The sequence below is a fragment of the Cryptomeria japonica genome, chromosome 8, assembly GCF_030272615.1.
Source record: "Cryptomeria japonica chromosome 8, Sugi_1.0, whole genome shotgun sequence".
NCBI classification, from domain to species: Eukaryota; Viridiplantae; Streptophyta; class Pinopsida; order Cupressales; family Cupressaceae; genus Cryptomeria; species Cryptomeria japonica.
This window is the reverse complement of record NC_081412.1, coordinates 118347647-118368084: the sequence shown is the minus strand read 5'-3', so window position 1 is coordinate 118368084 and position 20438 is coordinate 118347647. Positions and strand designations below refer to the sequence as shown.

The 20438-nt window shown below is 32.0% G+C and overlaps 1 protein-coding gene and 1 long non-coding RNA gene across 2 annotated transcripts; both read left to right on the top strand.

The window, feature by feature from the left end:
• Positions 1-852: 852 nt before the first annotated feature.
• Positions 853-11748, top strand: LOC131031258 (uncharacterized). Its single transcript, XR_009103015.1, has 3 exons — positions 853-1008; positions 1288-1407; positions 11526-11748. It is a non-coding gene; the product is annotated as an uncharacterized LOC131031258 (long non-coding RNA).
• Positions 11749-12873: 1125 nt separating this feature from the next.
• LOC131031293 (uncharacterized) lies at positions 12874-14415 on the top strand. Its single transcript, XM_057962373.1, has 2 exons — positions 12874-13071; positions 13150-14415. Exons 1-2 carry the CDS (start codon positions 12874-12876, stop codon positions 14413-14415), a joined length of 1464 nt encoding a protein of 487 aa, XP_057818356.1.
• The last annotated feature ends 6023 nt before the right edge of the window (positions 14416-20438 follow it).

The window sequence follows — 20438 nt, the reverse complement described above, 5'->3', positions numbered from 1 at the left end:
AGGTTTCTTCTTTTCTTTTTGATAATTCTTTGACTAAAACTAATTTCAAAATAATTATAAATTAAATTTTTTAAATTTGGGTTATTGAGTGTGACCCAAATCATCAATCAAAAAATATACAGTTGATTGCAGAAGTAATCTTTTGAGTACTACATAATTGAGAGTGTCTTTATTTTTTAGATTGGTGTTTCTGATTACACTCAACGATCCATCATCAACATTTCAGTAATCCATGAGCAACTTTCCTCTTTCTGCTGATCAAAAATATTAATTATAAACATACACAATTGATTTCAGATATAAGCTTTTCAATTGTGTAAGAACTATAGAAAATTCATACCGACAACAATAAAATCAATTTGGACAAACAATTTTTCACTAGATATAATTATTCTCTCTTCACAGAGCCAAACACACATGTTCATCTGTGGCAATATTAATATTCAGCAGCCTTATTGAAACACCAGACAATATACAATATACAATATATAATATACAATATACAATATACAATATACAATATACAATATACAATATACAATATACAATATACAATATACAGCTACACTGCACTCCAAATCAATATAAAAAGCTGAAACCAAATAGAGAACATTTAAACTTAGCTTTCCAATTCCACATTTGTGTATGAAATGAGGTATTAGTAAAATAAAGAAGTGTAGTTGAATTTGTTGTTAGTTAAGTTAAAGCATGGGCTTGACTTGTAGTTAGAGAAAACTGCACGCATCTTCCAAACTTTCAGCTAAAAATTATGTGGGTAATATTCATGATACCCTTCAATTGTTTAAAAAGACATTTGTAACACGTATCTACCCATTCACAGATAAACATTGACGTGATGATTGTAACGTGATCAAAATTGTAGTCCGTTAAATCTTCTGCCCATATTTTTCTTCAAATAAGATGATGGAGTCATAAAAAAAATCAAGCTTAACCGGAACAATTGCAAAGGAGACCCTGCATGGAAAAGATTACTGAGCTTAAAATAAGGTTTTTTTTAATGTTTGTTATGTCTTATAGATGATCAATAGAAGATTTTTTCTGCTTAATCTCTTACTAAGGTTTATTCTCTTTATCATATTAATTTTTTCATTGCTAAATAACCAGCAAAGAACTGTATTATTTAAGATCAGCTTACTGTTTATTCTCTATCAATCACTGACAGCGGCTGAATTTAATCTCTTGAAAAAGTTCAATAAACTTAATACATCTTTCTTTCTAATTCGTTGTATGTTAGATATTTATTGAAACATTTTGGATGGATGCAAGGGAGCTGTTCAACCATTCTAGTTTGGAGCTTTAGGAGTAGAGGGATAGCCAGAAAGGCCACCATCAGTTGATTTTTATGCAAAACTGGGAAACTGTTTCTAAGAAAATCCAATCTAATTGGTAAGTTCAATGGTTCTTTTCATGAGTGGAGTTTTGTGCACTGGTTACCACTCGTTCAGAAATGTATTTAATTTGTTCCATGTGTCCAAGGCTGATATTATCATGGGCTTGAAACTATGGTTTCTTTCTTTTGCCCCTTTGAATATCTATCTTGCTTATTTGATTTTGGTTTTTCTTATATAATAGGAATGGAATGCTAGGTTGAGATTGATGATTCTCTTGGTAAACTTAAAATTGATATAAAGTTAACATTTCTTATAATTGTTAATAATGTTTTGAATATGGACATCCTGCTTTCAAATATTCTGAAAGACAATTTTATAATATAGATTGATCTTCAACACTCATTTTGTAGTTGTTTAATGAGAGATATGAAAAAAGATTATTCTACTCTATTTACTATAATTATAAAGTCGATACTGAAACTAATTTTTTTTACCATCTTTTTGTGAAAATAATATTTGTGACAAAAAATTCATGTGTAGAAAATAATCATGAAATCAACAATTTTTTCCTAATCTCTTCTTGACATTTCAACTGAGCTCTTTTGTATTTAGATTAAATGACCACAAGAAATCTTGTTTGATTCATGGACAACCTTCCATTGAGCACACATACATAGACTTAGGCAATTGGATGGTTGTCTAGAAGAAAAATGCTTCATCCAAAAGTAGATTTCTCAATGCAAAATGAAATGAGTTCATATGCTAAATAGTTAATTATTTTTTTAGTGTACATAGATCAAGGCCCTAATGTCTTGGTGTTCTAGATTAGTTTTAATCTAATACATGTAATAAATGTATATTAAAAACATGAAACCAACCAACTTCAATACATTAATTTTTACTTCCAAGAGATTAGATAATTCCACAAAAAGAGAGGTATGCTAATCCCATGCTTCATTCAATAAAAGAGCAAGGTCTCCCTTCCCCACAATCTAATAAAGACCATATTAATTATATTATTGACCAATTTCATATTTTTTTATATTGAAGAGCCTTTATCTAACATTAGTATCCTAGAGATGGAAGTATAATTCTTCATATTTATTTACTTGAATTTACAATTTAAATTGGTAGAAAGAGCTATACTATTATTTAGGGAAGATCACATATCTAAGCCACCTCTCTCTTTAGGCTAATAGATATTATCCCAATTATCCAAATTCCACTTTTTTTTTTAATATTATTTTCAAAGAAACATTATCATTTTATGGTCCAAATAATGGAGAATGCCTTTAGGATCGGAAAGAACAATAATTTATACACCGGTAGATCTTGAAACTCAGCTTTAATAAGGATTATATGGCCAACCAAATAGAGGTATGTGTGTCTAGTGAAACTATGTTGTTAAATAGAACCCAATATAACATTCCAATATTTTTTCTCAAGAAAACTAGAGAGAACAAAATATATAAATTTAGGGGAAGAAAACTAGAAATGAATAATATTAGCAATTTATTCCTGAAGATGGATTAGTATGAAAAAAGAAAATTCGAGACTTGCTTATTCAAGAGTTGACGAAATGTACTAATATAAATATCAAGATCTTTCCTAATAGTACTAGCTCCATCAGAGTGGAATTTACCATGAAATAAGTTTCATCCAAAAGAAGAAGATGGGAGAGTGGATATATACCTTTTAGAACATGAAAACCAAAAAAAGAGATAGAAAACTTAAGGTGTTTTAAAAATCTGCCTAGTTCTTTTTCCAAAATGATAAGTGATATGGAGACAAAGGATCACCCTAAAAGAGATCTCTTTCATAGTGAAAATAGTAAGATGCAACTTATCATTTTCATTGAATTGAATTTTCATCAAAACCAAATGAGTGTAACATATCTTCCTAAAATTAATAGAGAGCCTTACGAACCTTAAAAATATCAAGTTCCCAAACATAGAACCTTTTTTGTTAGCATGCATAAAGTGAATGGTTTTCTAAAAATAGTAATGTCATTGATGATTTTGGAGCCTTTAACAAACACCCTATTATAGAGAAATGATAGAAGGAACCAATTTAACCTCTCAAAAATAGTTTAAAAAAAATGTTATACCTAGTATTCTAAAGAGCTACGGGTCAAACATTAGAGAAATTTAAAACATTATGATGTTTAGTAATTATATCCAAAAAAGAGTTATTAAGGGATTTAACACTTATTTTGATGTGTACAATTTATTAGAAACTTCCAAAATGTCCTATTTGATATAATCCTAAAAATATTGTACAAACCTGATAGAAAAATCATCAAAACACATAGTTTTAGATTTTTTTCATCATAAAACCTTGTCTATTTTAACCATGGAAATAATTCCATTGAGGCAGGTATTATCTTGAGGGGAGACAAGTCTAGGGATATATTATCAATATAAAAAATAGTAGGGGCTTTGAGCAACTCATAAACATGAGAAAGAACTTATAATTGCATATATTGAATTGATTCAATCCTAGACCAATCCTCTCAATGAGTATCCTTAACAAGTATAAAAATAGTTTTGTGTCACAATAGAGTTATGGAAGAAAGAAGAATTAATATCTCCTATATATAACAATTTAGCATGAGATTTTTGTCGCCACTTGATCTCCTCATAAAGATCATTTTTTTCTAATTCATTCTAGAGTTTATAATACAGATTTAAGACATCCTTTGTTACATCCTATTCCTCAATATAATATTGGGTATCCACCAAATTTGATAAATATTTATCATTTTTCATATAATACTTCAATGTGAGGAATAATTCTATTTTTTGAATTTTTATATTGCAAAGCATAATTTATAGAAAAAAATTTACAGTTGTACTAGGATTAAGTTTGTACCTTCCTATAACAAAATTCTAATCCTTTCATCTAATTTTTCTTTTTTCGCCAAAAGAATATGGAATTTAAAAGGGGAATAGTAAATTAAATGATATTTCATAGTGTAAAGCATGAAGCAATTATCTAAACCTACACGGTTAAGAATGGAAGAGGAAATTTGAAAGTACTAGCAAGGTCCAAAATAACCATTAACTTAAAATATATGAAAAAAATTTAGAATAAAATCATTCCCAATTATTCAAATTTTCCAAGAAGAAAGGTCATTACAATTAATTTTCTAAACAAGAAAATAAAGAATAACTTGTTCGAGAATAAAAAGGCTAGTTGTTTTTCCAACTTAAGGGACAACACAAAATTAAATTAACCTCAAATAATCCAAGGATAATCTTGATGAGAAGATTCTCTATGAATATGGAGGCTATCCTAGAGTTTATCCATACCTATAAGATTATAGGGAACATAATAATTGACCATCAATAAATTCAGATTGCTAGATGTGGGAATCCCTTCTAAATAAGACCACCCTAGATCTTATGAAATTCTATGAAGAAAAACATTTGGAATCCCAAGAACACAAAGGACCACTAGCTGATGAAAATTTCTACATGAAACTTTGAGAAGCTCCTAGTAATCTAAATTATAAACTTTAAAAACTTAATTTCTTTAGTTAATCTTCTCATAACATTTATTTTTCAGGTTTCTACTAAGCCCTCTTACATTCTAAGCAATAATCATGACTGAAATGGTGAGGAATGGATGAATCAACTATATTGAGAAGATTAAAAAAATGTTTAAATATATCTTGGTAAATCTTACAACTTGCTTTGAGTGCCTCTTGTCTCCTTTGCTTTTTTCTAATTTTTTTTTCAATTTTCAAAGACCAATTTGAAATATTTTTTTCTTACTTTATTTAAAATATTTCATGCAAAAATTATCTTGTGGATAAAAAATAGAAATAATTTCTTGAATCAAACTCCATAGGGGTTTACACAAATGTTGAAGCTTATCAATGTCAAGAAGAGTCTCCTACACTTTAATATTTTGTTTTTTATTCTAGGAGAAGAAAGTTTAGAGAAGAAACAATAGACTTACCTTACAATAAAGGATCATGGTGGAAATTAATAATGGCATGATGAACATATAAAACAATCCTTGGAAGGTGGGGAACTCATGTTGTACAATCTTGTTTTCCATTGAAAAAGTTAGCACCTTTTATTCTACCATAAAATTCTAGATCCTAAATTAATTTCATTCAGCTGACTTTCTATCATCCTTTCCTAATTTGCATCTTGATCATCCTAAAATTTGTTGGTTATTTCTCCCATAATAGTAAACTTATTTTGAGTTTGGCTACCAACTTTTCCTCCTTAGGGATATAGAAGATTTCAATCTAAGTTACCTTTGTTACAATCCATGGTGAAGCTATTAGCATTAAAATGATCATCAATAAACTCTTGATTATCTTATTCTAGTCATCATTTATCCTTCTTCTCCTATAATGAAATTTATTTAGAAAAATTCTATGATTTATGATGGGGATTGTCTCAAAAGAGATATCCAAAAGAATGGCGTTACCTACATCTAAAAGGAATGGCTTCATAATCCAAGTTTGGATGCAAAACAAAAAATCTGACATGGATATTAAGATCTTCTGACAAAAGATTACTTAAATCTAGTTCAACACAAGTTCACGCATAAATAGAGTATATTTTCCCCCAAGCAACATGAAAAGTTTCTAAATAGGAACCTAATGACTCAACCAAAAGTTTTAGGAATTCATCTTTTCAACAAATTAGTGGCAGAGAAAATATACAAATCCAAACATTGACCTTGGAAGGAAGTTCTAAAATTGAGATAAAATATAGATGCCAAGGTTTTTGGAAAGAAAAACATGCTTTCAAAAATAAGGACCTCTTTCCAAAATGTGAAAACAATCAAAAGAATTAATAAATAAAACAAAAAATAGCCCATTGGCAAGTAGGTAATGTCCACATCACATCTAATTATCCAATCTCTATGAGTACAGTTGTCTAACATCGTCATATAACCTAGTCCCCATGATATTATAGATGAGAATGTGTCTACAAATAATCTAAATCCTTAGACATAGATTCAAAATTAAAAATATGTACCATTTCAAATTTCCTTACTTCAAGAAAGGAATCCATTGATTTGGAAATGATTAGCTTTTCTTTCTCTAAAAAATAATAATAATTAAACTAGATCATGAAGAATATTTATTTTCATTAGCTTCCAGAATGTAATGATTAATATAAAAACTAAACTTATGACTTATTTGAAATAGATCTTAGAAGAAACTATAGGTTCATGTGGATCAACCATTAATTTCCAGCTTCCAAAAATGATAAAATAGAGAAAATCAAACTTGTAAAGTCTAAATATTAATATGTAAGGCCACTCTAGGTAACATGCATAATTTTCTTACAACATACACGATAAAAAATAGCTTCAATCTCCAATAATAAAAAATTAATAGAACAAAACTTAAAAATATATTTTTATAAATTTAAAATAACTCAACTTTAAAAAATTTAAATTTAAATGTTTCTAAATTGGTGTGTGTGTGTGAGAAAGAGAAAATTAAAATTCATTTTTCAAGTCTCTTCATTTCTTAAATATATATACAATTTTTTAAAATCATGAAAAGTCACTCATAAGAACAAACATAGAAGAATCCATGATAACATTCGTGGCTAGTGTGTGCTGAAGTCATTAATGCTATATGTATATATGTATTCATATGTGTGCATGTACACGCACACACACATGTATGCATATGCATGCATGCATGCATACATACATACGTACATACTTACATTCATGTACACACACACACAGATATATATACATGTGTGTGTGTGTGTGTGTGTGTGTGTGTGTGTGTGTGTGTGTGTGTGTGTGTGTGTGAGAGAGAGAGAGAGAGAGAGAGTGAGAGAGAGAGAGAGAGAGAGAGAGAGAGAGAGAGAGAGAGAGAGAAGGGGGGGGAAGGGGGAGGCGGTGAGGGAGGTATTTTATAATGTCATTAAAAAATTCATATGTTTAGGAGTATAATTTAAAAAAGATTTAGTTTAAATTAATTTTAAAAAATAATATATAAATTATATTTTTCAGTTTTAGTCTATTATTCAACTTTAACTTGCTATAAGATTTTTAATATTTTTTTATAACTACATGTTTAACTTGAACTTATTCAGAAATTGATTAAAATGTATATGTTGCTCATTTATTTTTAGAAAGTAAAATATTATATAACAATATTTTGTTAATTCCTCCAAAATGAAACATCATAGGATATAATAAAGAATATTTATTTTTAAAATTGATTAAATATTTAATTCTAGGTTAATGATCTTATAAATATTAGCTATAAGTCTCCATAATTGATTGAAGAATCAACTCTATTAGCCACATGAAAGAGCGGGGCTTTTAGACCCTTTCATCTTTACCTAATTATATTGTGCCGAAGGGTAATCCTCTTATTTCTATTACCTTGGTAGGCTATCCTTGAGAATACAACCCATTGATTTGATACTTCCAACATGATTGAAATCTCTCTTCATCCAAACTTATTTCTAAAAGGATCTTACTATTGATCTCTTTCCACTCTCTAAATGAGTAATGATGACTATGATATTGCTATCAGGGTTCAATTGTGTAGGTTTTGAGTCAACTGTGTAGGGTTCAACACTTGTTGAAGGTTTTGCAAATGGGGTTGCAAGCTAAGTCGTTTTAACCTTGGAGGGAACTCTGTGGTTAAGCACGCTTGAGTTGGAGTAGTACTAGGATGGGTGACCTCCCGGGAAGTCTCAATGCTTCACCCCTGTGAGCATCTCCTAGATGCAATGAGTGCTAAGTGGACCATTCATTCTCATGAGAGATGGGTTCTTGTGAACCACTACTCATTAAACTTGGGTCAATGAGTTTGACTCAAAAACTACACAGTTAAACCCTGATAGCAATATCATAGTTTGACTTGTTGTAGAAAATACCTCCTACTTATAAATTAACAATGAGTTTATTTATATTTTAAAGTTCCAATAAACAGCACCACCACACAACCAACACACTAGGGGATGAACCCAAGAGAGACATTGTTTATGCCAATAAAGTTGTCATTTTTTCAATAGGTAGGGAAGAATTCCACTTTCTATTCAAGCTTTATAATGTAGCTTCATAACTTCAAACAAATCTAATTGAATATATCCTTTCATTTCTCATGACTAATTAATTTTTTTATTCTAAAATAAAGATGAATATTCACAATTTATGAAATGAGACTAATCATTAAATAATCTACACTTCCAAAAAATTGTGAATTTGTAATCTGGAGGGTGAACACACAATTTTATTCTATCCTAGATTACCCTTCATATTGGTAGTAGAAAACTTGCTCAATTTAATCATTCAAAATAATGTTCCAAATTTGTGACATGTAACAAATAAAAAAAGAACTTAGTACCTTCATTTCTAGCATGTTGAGAGATAGAAACATTGTTATAAAGAATTTATTGTCTTTCGTTCTTATGTAAATAAATGTTTTCCATCTCATCTCTGTTTTTTTTTTTGTTTTTTATCTTCCACACCAATATTTATGTATTTGAACAACATGAAACGATAAGATTTGTTAAACCATCTTCTTCACCCCTGGTGATTTCACATCGACAATTCATTGATGATACCCTTCTGCTTGGTTTGACCATGATGGCAGAAGCGTAAGGGTGGATCTCTCTCTTGTCTGAGTACTCTACAACTTCAGGGCAAAAAATCAATTTGGATAGGAGTATTCTTTTTTTTCATGAATGTTCCTCTTATTGTATTGTCAAGATCTTGAATTGTCAGATTGCTTGTCTCCCTCTTCATACCTAGGTTTACCACCTACCATTGGGAAAATGAACAACTCTATTTGGTCAGGCCTTCTTGAAAGATTCTTAAAGAAGCTAGCGGACTAGAAAGGTGCTCTTCTAAGCAGTGATAGTAAACTTAACTTCTAAAAGCTTCTCTTAAAATTACGTCGGTGTACCTCCTCTCCCTATTCCACATCCCTATCTCCTGGGTGAAGAAGAAGGTTTCTTTGGTCTGGCATGGAACCAAAAATAGAAATTGTTTGTTGGTTTGGGAAATTGTCTGGTCTAACAAGGAATTTAGAGGCCTTGGTGTTAAAGATTCTTGATCTTTTAATACACCCTCCTCGCTAAAATTGGATGGAGATTCATTTCTAAACAATCTGATTGGTTGAATGTGATGAAAAAAAAATACCTTCATAACAATTCCTTTCTTTCTATTGATGCTCTTCCCTAGGGCTCCCACAGTTGGAACAATCTGCTTAAAACTAAGTCGATGCTTCAAAAAGGTGTTAGTTGTAATGGTAGGAGTATTGGATTTTGGAAGGACCCTTGGTCATCTGTTACCCCATTAGAGTACCACCCAATCTTCTCGACGATTGAGATGGATCTGGTAAACAGATTAGGGATCTTTATTGAAAATTATTGGGATCCTGATTCTTCCCCGCCTACGTGGATATTCAATCATTTATTTTGATCCTCCATTAAAGACTACAGTAGAGGAACTTCTGAGGATTCTTAATAACTTATACTTTTTAGAATGGACTCTAATGACAAACTAGAGTGGGCTAATTCTATTGATGGGAACTACTCTATTAAGACTAGATATTAGCTCATAAATCCTATGCATCACACTCAGTTTAACTGGATGATGGATGAGAATATGGAGAAACAAAATAATCTCAAAAATAATCTCAAAATAATCTGATAATCCATCAAGGGCATTATTTGCATCTTTCACCATCAGTGGCAAGTAATCCAACGTTGAATGAAGTCCAGATCGTATTTGCTCTAAATTTCATGTAAGAACTGTAAAAAACTCATACCGACAACTATTAAATTTATTTGTACAAACAATTTTTCACTAGATATCATCTGATATGAATATAACACAAAACCAATCGTATCCCCATAATTATTCTCTCTTCATAGAATCAACAAACATGTTCTCTTGTACCAACATTAAAACTCAGCAGCCTTATAGAAACAACAAAATGAAGTCTTTCATGGATTTGTCTGTCTAGGAAATTGAAGTATCTAAACTAGACAAATTACAGCTACATCGCACTCCAAATCAATCTAAAAAGTTGAATCCAAATAGAGAACATTTCAACCTAGCTTTCCAATTTCACAGTTGTATATGAAATGAGGTATCGGTAAAATAAAGAAGTGTAGTTGAGTTTGTTGTTAGATATATAATTAAAGCGTGAGCTTGACTTGTAGTTAGATCAAACTGCACGCACCTTCCAAACTCTCAGCTGAAAATTATGCGGTAATATTCGTGATATCCTTCAATTGCTTAAGAAGACTACAGTAACACGTATCTACCCATTCACAAATATACTACTCATATAATTCTGACGTGATGATTTTAACGTGAGCAATACTATAGTCCATCAAACCTTTGTTTAAATAAGATGATGGAGTCATAACAAAAAATAAAGATTAAACACAACAATTATAGTAATGGTAACTATTGCAAAGGAGCCTCTGCATGGAGAAGATTACTGAGATGATCAATTGACAATTTTTGTGGTTGTTCATACTACTGGTAGGATGTTCTATTGGTTTTGTAGAGTTTATTCTCTTTATTATACTAATTTATTCATTGCTAAATCACCAGCAAGTAAAAAACTGTATTATTTAAACTCAGCTTACTGTATTCCCTATATTTCATCTAGGTTTAAAAGGAAAGCTTATGATCTGATATTAAATTCTTAGGTTATCCAGACATCCCAGCTCTCTCTCTCAATCACTGACAGAGGCTGAATTTAATTAAGATTCTTTATTTTAATCTCTTCAGAAAGTTCAATTAACTTAATAATCTTCCTTTCTAATTTGTTTGATGCCCTAAATTGCAAGGTGGTAGTAGGCTCTATGTTAGATATTTATTGAAACATTTTGGATGGATGCAAGGGAGTTGGTCCACCATCCAAATGTTGACTTTTCTATTTTGTCCTTGATGACAAGGCATATTCGATGACAACATATGGGTTTCTTATTTTCCACGCCATGTTAATCACTTCGGTCTTTTAACTCACGTTTGCATTATGGTTGAGTTTGCCTTGAGTCAGTTTACTCACGTGGCTGGCATTATGAGCTACTTCCGGATGTCAAAAAGGAATTTATTTTGCTTTGGGATATTTCGAAAGCACCGTTCGTTGAAGCCAGTGTTGTTTTTTATCACTCTCAGCTGCACTTGCTCTGTGATTTGAAACAGGGAGAATGTTTTTGGGTTTCTTCTATTTCTTGCTCCCGTTCTTTCTCTGGGCATTGATGGGCTTCCTAAACAAAATGCATACTGCTTCGGTTAGAGCTCTGACCATACTCGCTGCTGGTAATCTTACTGTTCGTTTTCGCACAGGTATGCACTGTAAGTTTTTTTTGAAGAAAAATGATAAATGTCGAAAGAGGCAAGTGTTTTTCTTCTTTGGTTTAGTTGCAGATAACTATTTGTTCTTCCCTTATCTTCCGGCATTGTAAAAGTAACTGTTATTTATTGTTTATCAAATCGGTAAGGGTTTGTTGGAGTTTCAAAGGTAATTAGTGAAATTATGTTGAAGATTCTTGTTAACCCTTTATGGGTTTGTTACTATGTTTATATCAAGGGTTTTTACAAGATTTTTTCAGAAATCATTTTTGAGATTTACTAAACCAGTTTTAATGACTGTTCAGTTGGTTACCCTATACGAGGGTTTCTTTAGAAGATCTTATCAGTTGGATAAGCATTATTGAGAAATGGATATTAAAAACCCTACATGGGTTGTGGTCTGTAAAATGAAATCAAAATCAGTTTTTGGTAACTGTCTGATTCTGTTTTGAGTACATCTACATGTATGTGTCTCTTTCAAAAGTTAGGGATATATATATGTAAATGAAGGAGAAGCGGCTATGTATTGTTTTTGAGGAAAAGAAAAGAAAAGTATATTTTGAGATCTCTGTTGTTGGCAAACTCACTGAATATCATACTTTTGTGTTGTAATAAAGATTCATGATACAACAATTTCATAATAGATTGAAATATGTCATCATGAATCCACTCAGAAACTATTGAAAAGGGTAGAGGTTGAAGCTCCTTGCAGCAGGGCTGCTAAATTGGATGTATTGGTTGGTGGTTAAAATTAATAAAATGATTGGAGTGTTTTTTCCCTATAATGAAATCTAGTTGGATTTCGAGGGTTTTCACTCAGCACAAAAAAACTGTGTCATTGTGTTGGCTTCTCAATTATGTTTAGTGCTCTGATACACTAATTTCATGTTTCCTTAAGTTTCTTTCTCAGTCACATGTTGATGCAAGCTTTTCAAATGGACTCATAGTTTTCAGTTTTTGTGGCCATCTTAGAACTTTTCTTTTAAGTTAAATGATTTAGTGTACTCTGATTCACCCCCTCCCCCTCTCATAGTACTCGTTACTTCCAACAATTGGTATCAGAGCATAGGGTCCTCATAGGTTTGTCCTAGGATTGATCCTGGTTATTTTGGAAGTTATCATGTCACAAGCTGAAGGTGCCTCGCTCACTAGAGCTCCTTTATTTGATGGCATAGATTACATTTTTTGGCAAGTTAGAATGGAAGCATTTATTCATTCTCTGGATGTCAGAATGTGGGAAGTTGTTTCTAACAAGTATGATGTACCATCTATTGTACCTACTGATGCAGATGAAAGGACGAAATATGAACTGGATAAGAGAGCTCGCTTTGCAATTCTTTGTGGGTTATCAAAAGAAGTATTTGTTAAAGTAATGTACTTCAAATCAGCTAATGAGGTATGGAAAAATCTTGAATCTATTTATCAAGGTAATGAAAAGGTTAAAGAATCAAAATTGATTACGTTAAAAACTCAGTTTGATGATTTGAAAATGAATAATGATGAGACAGTGGCAAGTTATTTTCTTCGTATTGATGAAGTTGTAAATGCTCGAAAAGGTCTTGGTGAAGAAATTGATGAACATGATGTGGTTGCAAAAGTAATTAGAACATTACTACCAAAATTTGAAACTAAAATATCTGCCCTTGAAGAGAAGAAAAATTTCTCTAAAATGACTGTGCATCAGCTTCAAAGTACTCTTACTGCTTACGAGATGAGAATTGGTAATACCCCTTCTACCTCTAAGGAAACAGCTTTTAAAATTGAGAAACAGGAAGAGAGTGAGTCTGAATTATCTAATGTTTTTGAAACTTTATTGGTTAGGAAACTTAGGAAGAAGTTTCAAGGAAAGTTTAAATGTTTTGGCTGTGGTAAAACTGGTCACTTTGCAGCAAAATGTCCGTATTTAGATCTAAGTAAAGATGAGGATAAATCTGAAAAATCGTTTAAAAAACCTTGGAATCCTAATAAAAGGTTGAACAATTTTAAAAAGAAGAGTCTTATGTCAAAAGAAGAGACTGAAGACGAATCTGATGAGTCAAATGTTGATGGTTGTGAAACACTATTCATGACCAAAGTTGAATTTGAAAACCCAGATGCAGTAAAAACTGAATCAGATTCTGAAGTTGAAATAGAAGATGTAAATCTCGAAGAAGAACTTCTTTGTGCTCTTCAAGAAGTAAAAAGATTTAAGAAACTTGTAATTTCTTATGAAGATTCCAATCAGATCTTACAACTTGATATAGTAAATGCAAACAAGGTTATTGAAACTCAAAGAAGTCTTATTGAAAGAAAAGAACAAGAAATTAGTACTCTACAAAAACAAGTATACACTCTTGAAAAACAACAACATTCTACTGAAAAAGGAGAAACGTCACAGCAGAATTCTGTAATAGCAAATAAAAATCAGTTTTCAAATAACAGATTTTTCCATGGCTATTGTCATTTTTGTAATCTGTTTGGGCACAAAGTAAATACTTGCAGATTTGCTAGAGCTTCTATTTTTGGTCATAAACAGTCTTTTGGTTTTGTCAGAGACATAAGATGTTTTACATGTTATCAATATGGTCACACTTCTAAGTACTGTAAAAAGTTACAAAAACCTGCAAAAATGTGGAGACCAAAACTTGAACAATCTATGCTTGTTCAAACAGCTCTAATATCTACCAATTCTTCTATTTGGGTTTTGGATAGTGGATGTTCTCATCATATGACAGGAGACAAAACAAGTTTTCAGCCTTAGAAAGTCATCCAGGAGGTTTTGTTAAATTTGGTGATAATGCAGGTCTATACATTACTGGAATGGGAACAGTCATGATAAACAAAGACACTCCTATAAATGATGTCTATTATGTTGAAGGATTAAAGTATAACTTGCTAAGCATTAATCAGATTTGTGATAGTGGTTGTCAAGTTGTGTTTAATTCTTACCGATGTGTGATTAAAGAAAAGTCAGGGAAAATAATTGCAAATGGTTTCAGAACACATGGAAATTTGTATCATTTATCAGACTCCAAATATCAAGAACAAAGTGCAGGCATGTGTCTTATGAGTTGTATAGATGAAAATTGGTTATGGCATAGGAGATTTGGTCATGTTAATTTCGATAATATGGTCAGAATCAGCAAAAATAAAAATGTTCGAGGTCTACCTCTAATCAATAGACCTACAAACTCTGTTTGCAGTGAATGTGTAAAAGGCAAACAAACTAAGTCATCTTTCAAATCTAAGGAGTTTCTATCCTCAAGGCCACTAGAATTAGTTCACACAGATTTGTGTGGTCCTACGAAAACACAGTCACTGAATGGTGAAAAATATTTTATGTTGTTCGTAGATGACTACTCCAGAATGGTATGGGTAACTTTTCTCAAGCATAAGTCAGAGGCTTTTGTTAGGTTTAAAATATTTAGAAAAATGGTTGAAAAAGAGTCTGATTTGAAACTAAAATGCTTAAGATCAGATAAGGGAGGTGAATTCACTTCTCAAGATTTTGTTGAGTATTGCGAAAATCATGGCATTAAAAGACAGTATTCTGCTGCTCGGACTCCCCAACAAAATGGGGTAGTTGAAAGAAAAAACAGAACTGTAAAAGAAATGGCAAGAACTATGCTTAATGAATCTAATCTGTCTGATAAACATTGGAAAGAAGCTGTTCATACAGCTGTATATATTTTAAACAGAGTACAAATCAGAATAAGAACAACTTACACTCCTTATGAACTATGGTATGGAAAAACAGCATCTGTCAAGCATTTTAGAATCTTTGGTTGTCAGTGTTTTATCAAGAATGATTTTGAAAATCTTGATAGCTTTCATGCTAAATCTGATGAAGGAATTTTCTTAGGTTATTCTTCAAACAGCAAAGCATACAAGTGTTTTAATAAACGCTTGAATAAAATTGTTGAATCTGTTAATGTAGTTTTCAATGAAAATCAGAATGTGATGAAAAATCAGATTCAAGATGATGATGAGGAATCTAATTTAGAAATTGGTAATGGCTCAACATCAAAGGAACCAATCATGACCAAAGAAGATGAAACTAGCTCAAGTAACCAAGAGGAAGTTCTTAATTTTAAGGAAGACATACCTCAGAAAACACCTTCCAAGATAATTGCTAAACGACATACTGAAACACTTGTGATTGGTGATAAAGATGCAGGTATAATAACTCGTAGAAAGGCAAAATAAATAGAACATGGACTTTTCATTTCACAAACTAAATATGCAAAAGAGATGTTAAAAAGATTTCAGATGGACCAGTGTACTCATGTTGGTACACCTATGGAAACTGGGTGTAAGTTGGTTAAGGTTGATGATTCTCCACTTGTTGATCAAAGTAAATATCGGTCTATGGTAGGAAGCTTGCTCTATCTCACTGCTTCTAGACCTGACTTAATGCAAGCGGTTTGTTTGGTCTCACGCTATCAGTCTGCTCCTAGACAATATCATTTAAATGTAGTAACAAGAATTTTTAAATACATCCAAGGTACTCTGGATTTTGGTTTATGGTATCCAAAACATGGTGATTTTACATTGATAGGGTATACTAATGCTGACTGGGGAGGTTGTATTGATGATCAACGTAGTACTAGTGGTGCAACTTTCTTCCTTGGTGACCGGCTGGTTTCTTGGCATAGCAAGAAGCAAGACTGTGTCACTCTGTCCACAGCTGAATCTGAGTATATTGCTGCCACAGCTTGCTGTACTCAAATGCTTTGGATGTCTTATCAGTTGGCAGATCTGGGTGTTGTGATATCCAAACCTATGACTATATTCTGTGACAATACCAGTACTATTCAAATTTCAAAAAATCCTATGATGCATTCCCGTACCAAACATGTTGCACTTAAATTACAGTTTTTACGTGATCAAGTGACTGCAAATGAAATCATTCTTGTTCATGTGTCCTCCCAGGCACAAGTTGCAGACATTTTTACCAAAGCTTTACCAAAGGATACATTCATGCGGCTGCGTGATCGTTTGGGAGTTTACTCTCAATCTTTTATTTCAACTTAATTTCTTTAGTATGGGGGAGCTTCTCACCATGCTCCCACCCAGGCCCTCTTTGTCCTTGCTGACAAAAAGGGGGAGAATATCTTGGTTCTATTATGATGGTTCTATTGCTACATGAGATGGTTTTTATGATGGTTCTATTGCTACATGAGATGGTTTTCATGATTTGGTTCTATTGCTACACGAGATGGTTTTCATGATTTGGTTCATGATGGTTCTATTGCTTATTCCCATTGTTTCAGATTTACACAGTTACAATGATATCTTGGTTCCCTGATTCTGATTCCTGACAATGATTTTTTGGTAATTAGTTTGATTTCCAGTTCTTTTGGCAATATAGTTTGCACTTGTACGTTAATCTATTTCAGCATGTCAGAAGTGCTTCTGGTTCTGGATTACACGATATGGTTGATATAATTCTATCCCTCTGTTCAATGGTGGTTATGTTTTTGCCATCAAGGACAAAGGGGGAGTTTGTTGACTTTTCTATTTTGTCCTTGATGACAAGGCATATTCGATGACAGCATATGGGTTTCTTATTTTCCACGCCATGTTAATCACTTTGGTCTTTTAACTCACGTTTGCATTATGGTTGAGTTTGCCTTGAGTCAGTTTACTCATGTGGCTGGCATTATGAGCTACTTCCGGATGTCAAAAAGGAATTTATTTTGCTTTGGGATATTTCGAAAGCACCGTTCGTTGAAGCCAGTGTTGTTTTTTATCACTCTCAGCTGCACTTGCTCTGTGATTTGAAACAGGGAGAATGTTTTTGGGTTTCTTCTATTTCTTGCTCCCGTTCTTTCTCTGGGCATTGATGGGCTTCCTAAACAAAATGCATACTGCTTCGGTTAGAGCTCTGACCATACTCGCTGCTGGTAATCTTACTGTTCATTTTCGCACAGGTATGCACTGTAAGTTTTTTTTGAAGAAAAATGATAAATGTCGAAAGAGGCAAGTGTTTTTCTTCTTTGGTTTAGTTGCAGATAACTATTTGTTCTTCCCTTATCTTCCGGCATTGTAAAAGTAACTGTTTTTTATTGTTTATCAAATCGTTAAGTGTTTGTTGCAGTTTCAAAGGTAATTAGTGAAATTATGTTGAAGATTCTTGTTAACCCTTTATGGGTTTGTTACTATGTTTATATCAAGGGTTTTTACAGGATTTTTTCGGAAATCATTTTCGAGATTTACTAAACCAGTTTTAATGACTGTTCAGTTGGTTACCCTATACGAGGGTTTCTTTAGAAGATCTTATCAGTTGGATAAGCGTTATTGAGAAATGGATATTAAAAACCCTACATGGGTTGTGGTCTGTAAAATGAAATCAAAATCAGTTTTTGGTAACTGTCTAATTCTATTTCGAGTACATCTACATGTATGTGTCTCTTTCAAAAGTTAGGGATATATATATGTAAATGTAAGAGAAGCGGCTGTGTATTGTTTTTGAGGGAAAGAAAAGAAAAGTATATTTTGAGATCTCTGTTGTTGGCAAACTCACTGAATATCATACTTTTGTGTTGTAATAAAGATTCATGATACAACAATTTCAGAATAGATTGAAATATGTCATCATGAATCCACTCAGAAACTATTGAAAAGGGTAGGGGTTGAAGCTCCTTGCAGCAGGGCTGCTAAATTGGATGTATTGGTTGGTGGTTAAAATTAATAAAATGATTGGAGTGTTTTTTCCCTATGAAGAAATCTAGTTGGATTTCAAGGGTTTTCACTCAGCACAAAAAAACTGTGTCATTGTGTTGGCTTCTCAATTATGTTTAGTGCTCTGATACACTAATTTCGTGTTTCCTTAAGTTTCTTTCTCAGTCACATGTTGATGCAAGCTTTTCAAATGGACTCATAGTTTTCAGTTTTTGTGGCCATCTTAGAACTGTTCTTTTAAGTTAAATGATTTAGTGTACTCTGATTCACCCCCTCCCCCTCTCATAGTACTCGTTACTTCCAACACCAAATCCATAGACAATATTTGGAGCTCCACAGACTACTTGTTAACCGCTATAGACTGAAGCAAAAAGGCCACCATCAGTTGATTTTGATGCTATAGACGAGGCACATGATGGGATACTTTTTAAAGAAAATCAAATCCAACTTGAAAATTCAATGGTTCGTGGACAAATTTGAGTTGTTTCTGTCAGTGGACTTTTTGTATTGATTGCCACTTGTTCAGAAATGTATTTAATTTCATCCCTGTGAGTCTGTGACCAAGGCTTTTTTTATCAAGAAGATTAAGAGAATTGGCAGAATCTATTTTAAAGTCCCATGATGATTACATCATGGGCTTGAAACTATGGTTTCTTTTGACCCTTTGAAAGTCAATATAATATTATTCTTATTTGGATTTGGTTGATTTATTTTCTTATATAATACTAAGTGTAATGTTAGTTTGGGATTGATGAATCTCTGGGTAAATTTAATATGATTTATGTATAAATGTACATAAAAATAGATTTGGACAAGAGTTTCTTAATTTATTTGGGTTCAGTTGATTTATTTTTCTATATAGCACTAAGTGTAATGCTAGCTTGGGATTGATGAATCTCTTAGCAAATTTAATATGGTATATGTTTAGGTGTGCATAAAATGGATTTGGACAAGAGTTTCTTAATAATCTTCACTTTAATGAGAAGTTTTGAATTTAAATTTTCTATTATGTGAACATTCTTTAGAAGTGTCAACCATATTTTTAATAGAAAATTTTGTTTTAAAGTATTTTAAAGGACAAATTTGTAACATAAATTAATCTTCAACACCCATTTGATGGGGGAGACATAAGTTCAAGATTGTGTCGTTTCATACTAAGAAGAAAACTCACATCATGTGCTTGTGAATATTAACATTTGTGAGAGAAATGTTTTCTTGAATAGAAGATTATGATGAATACAAAAATGTTTCCCTTAAGCTATCCCTAAGTATCAACCAACCCCTTTTATATTTAGATTAGATGTGCACTAGCAATCCTATTTAATTCATGAGCAACCCTCCATTGAACACACTTATAGACTTATGGAATTGGATGGTTGTTTAGAGGAAGAAACCCTTCATTGAACACACATAGATACTTAGGCAACTGGATGGTTGTTTACAGGAAAAATGCCTCATCCAAAAATACTTCATTGATTTTGAGTCTACATAGTTTAGGGCTCAATATTATGAAATTAATCTTGGTGGTCTAGCTTAGATTTAGTGTATTATGAAATCAATATTCATTTAGAGTTCAATAATTTTCATCTCCAATTTTTTGTATATATTTTCATAAAAATAACATTAATATTATGTCTACATTTATATAGAAAAAAATTAAAATAGAACATAGTCCATAAAAATCAAGTGAAGCTAGATTTACAATCTTTGAAATTCCACATTTAAAAAAAAAAGTTTAATAATGCAACAAACAATAAAACTTAAGTAGTATTTGTTGGAATTTACATTTGGCTAATATTGATAAGAAGATGGGGGGAAATTGCAAGCGCATAGAGGCTACAAAAATTGATAAATGATGGGACCATTCCCAAGTTTGGCTTGTGCTGCAAGCAGCAAAAATGACACATTACATGGAAAAAATGCAAGAAAGAAGGCCTGAAATCACTAGGATTTTCAAAAAGGGGTGGAATAAGGGCACCCTAACCATTGGTAGTAGGAAGGTTAAGGTTAATGAAACCATGATCGCTGAGGCTACGAGTCTGTTGATGGATGGAATCAAATTCTACAGGGACCGGAAGCTATCAGATGTTGCTATGAAGA

Excerpts from the sequence above, each read along its gene's own strand:
- LOC131031293 (XM_057962373.1), top strand. The coding sequence starts at position 12,874 with ATGGAAGCATTTATTCATTCTCTGGATGTCAGAATGTGGGAAGTTGTT. Across the intron at positions 13,072-13,149 it reads ACTTCAAATCAGCTAATGAG|TTTGATGATTTGAAAATGAA; the intron begins GTATGGAAAAAT and ends TTAAAAACTCAG.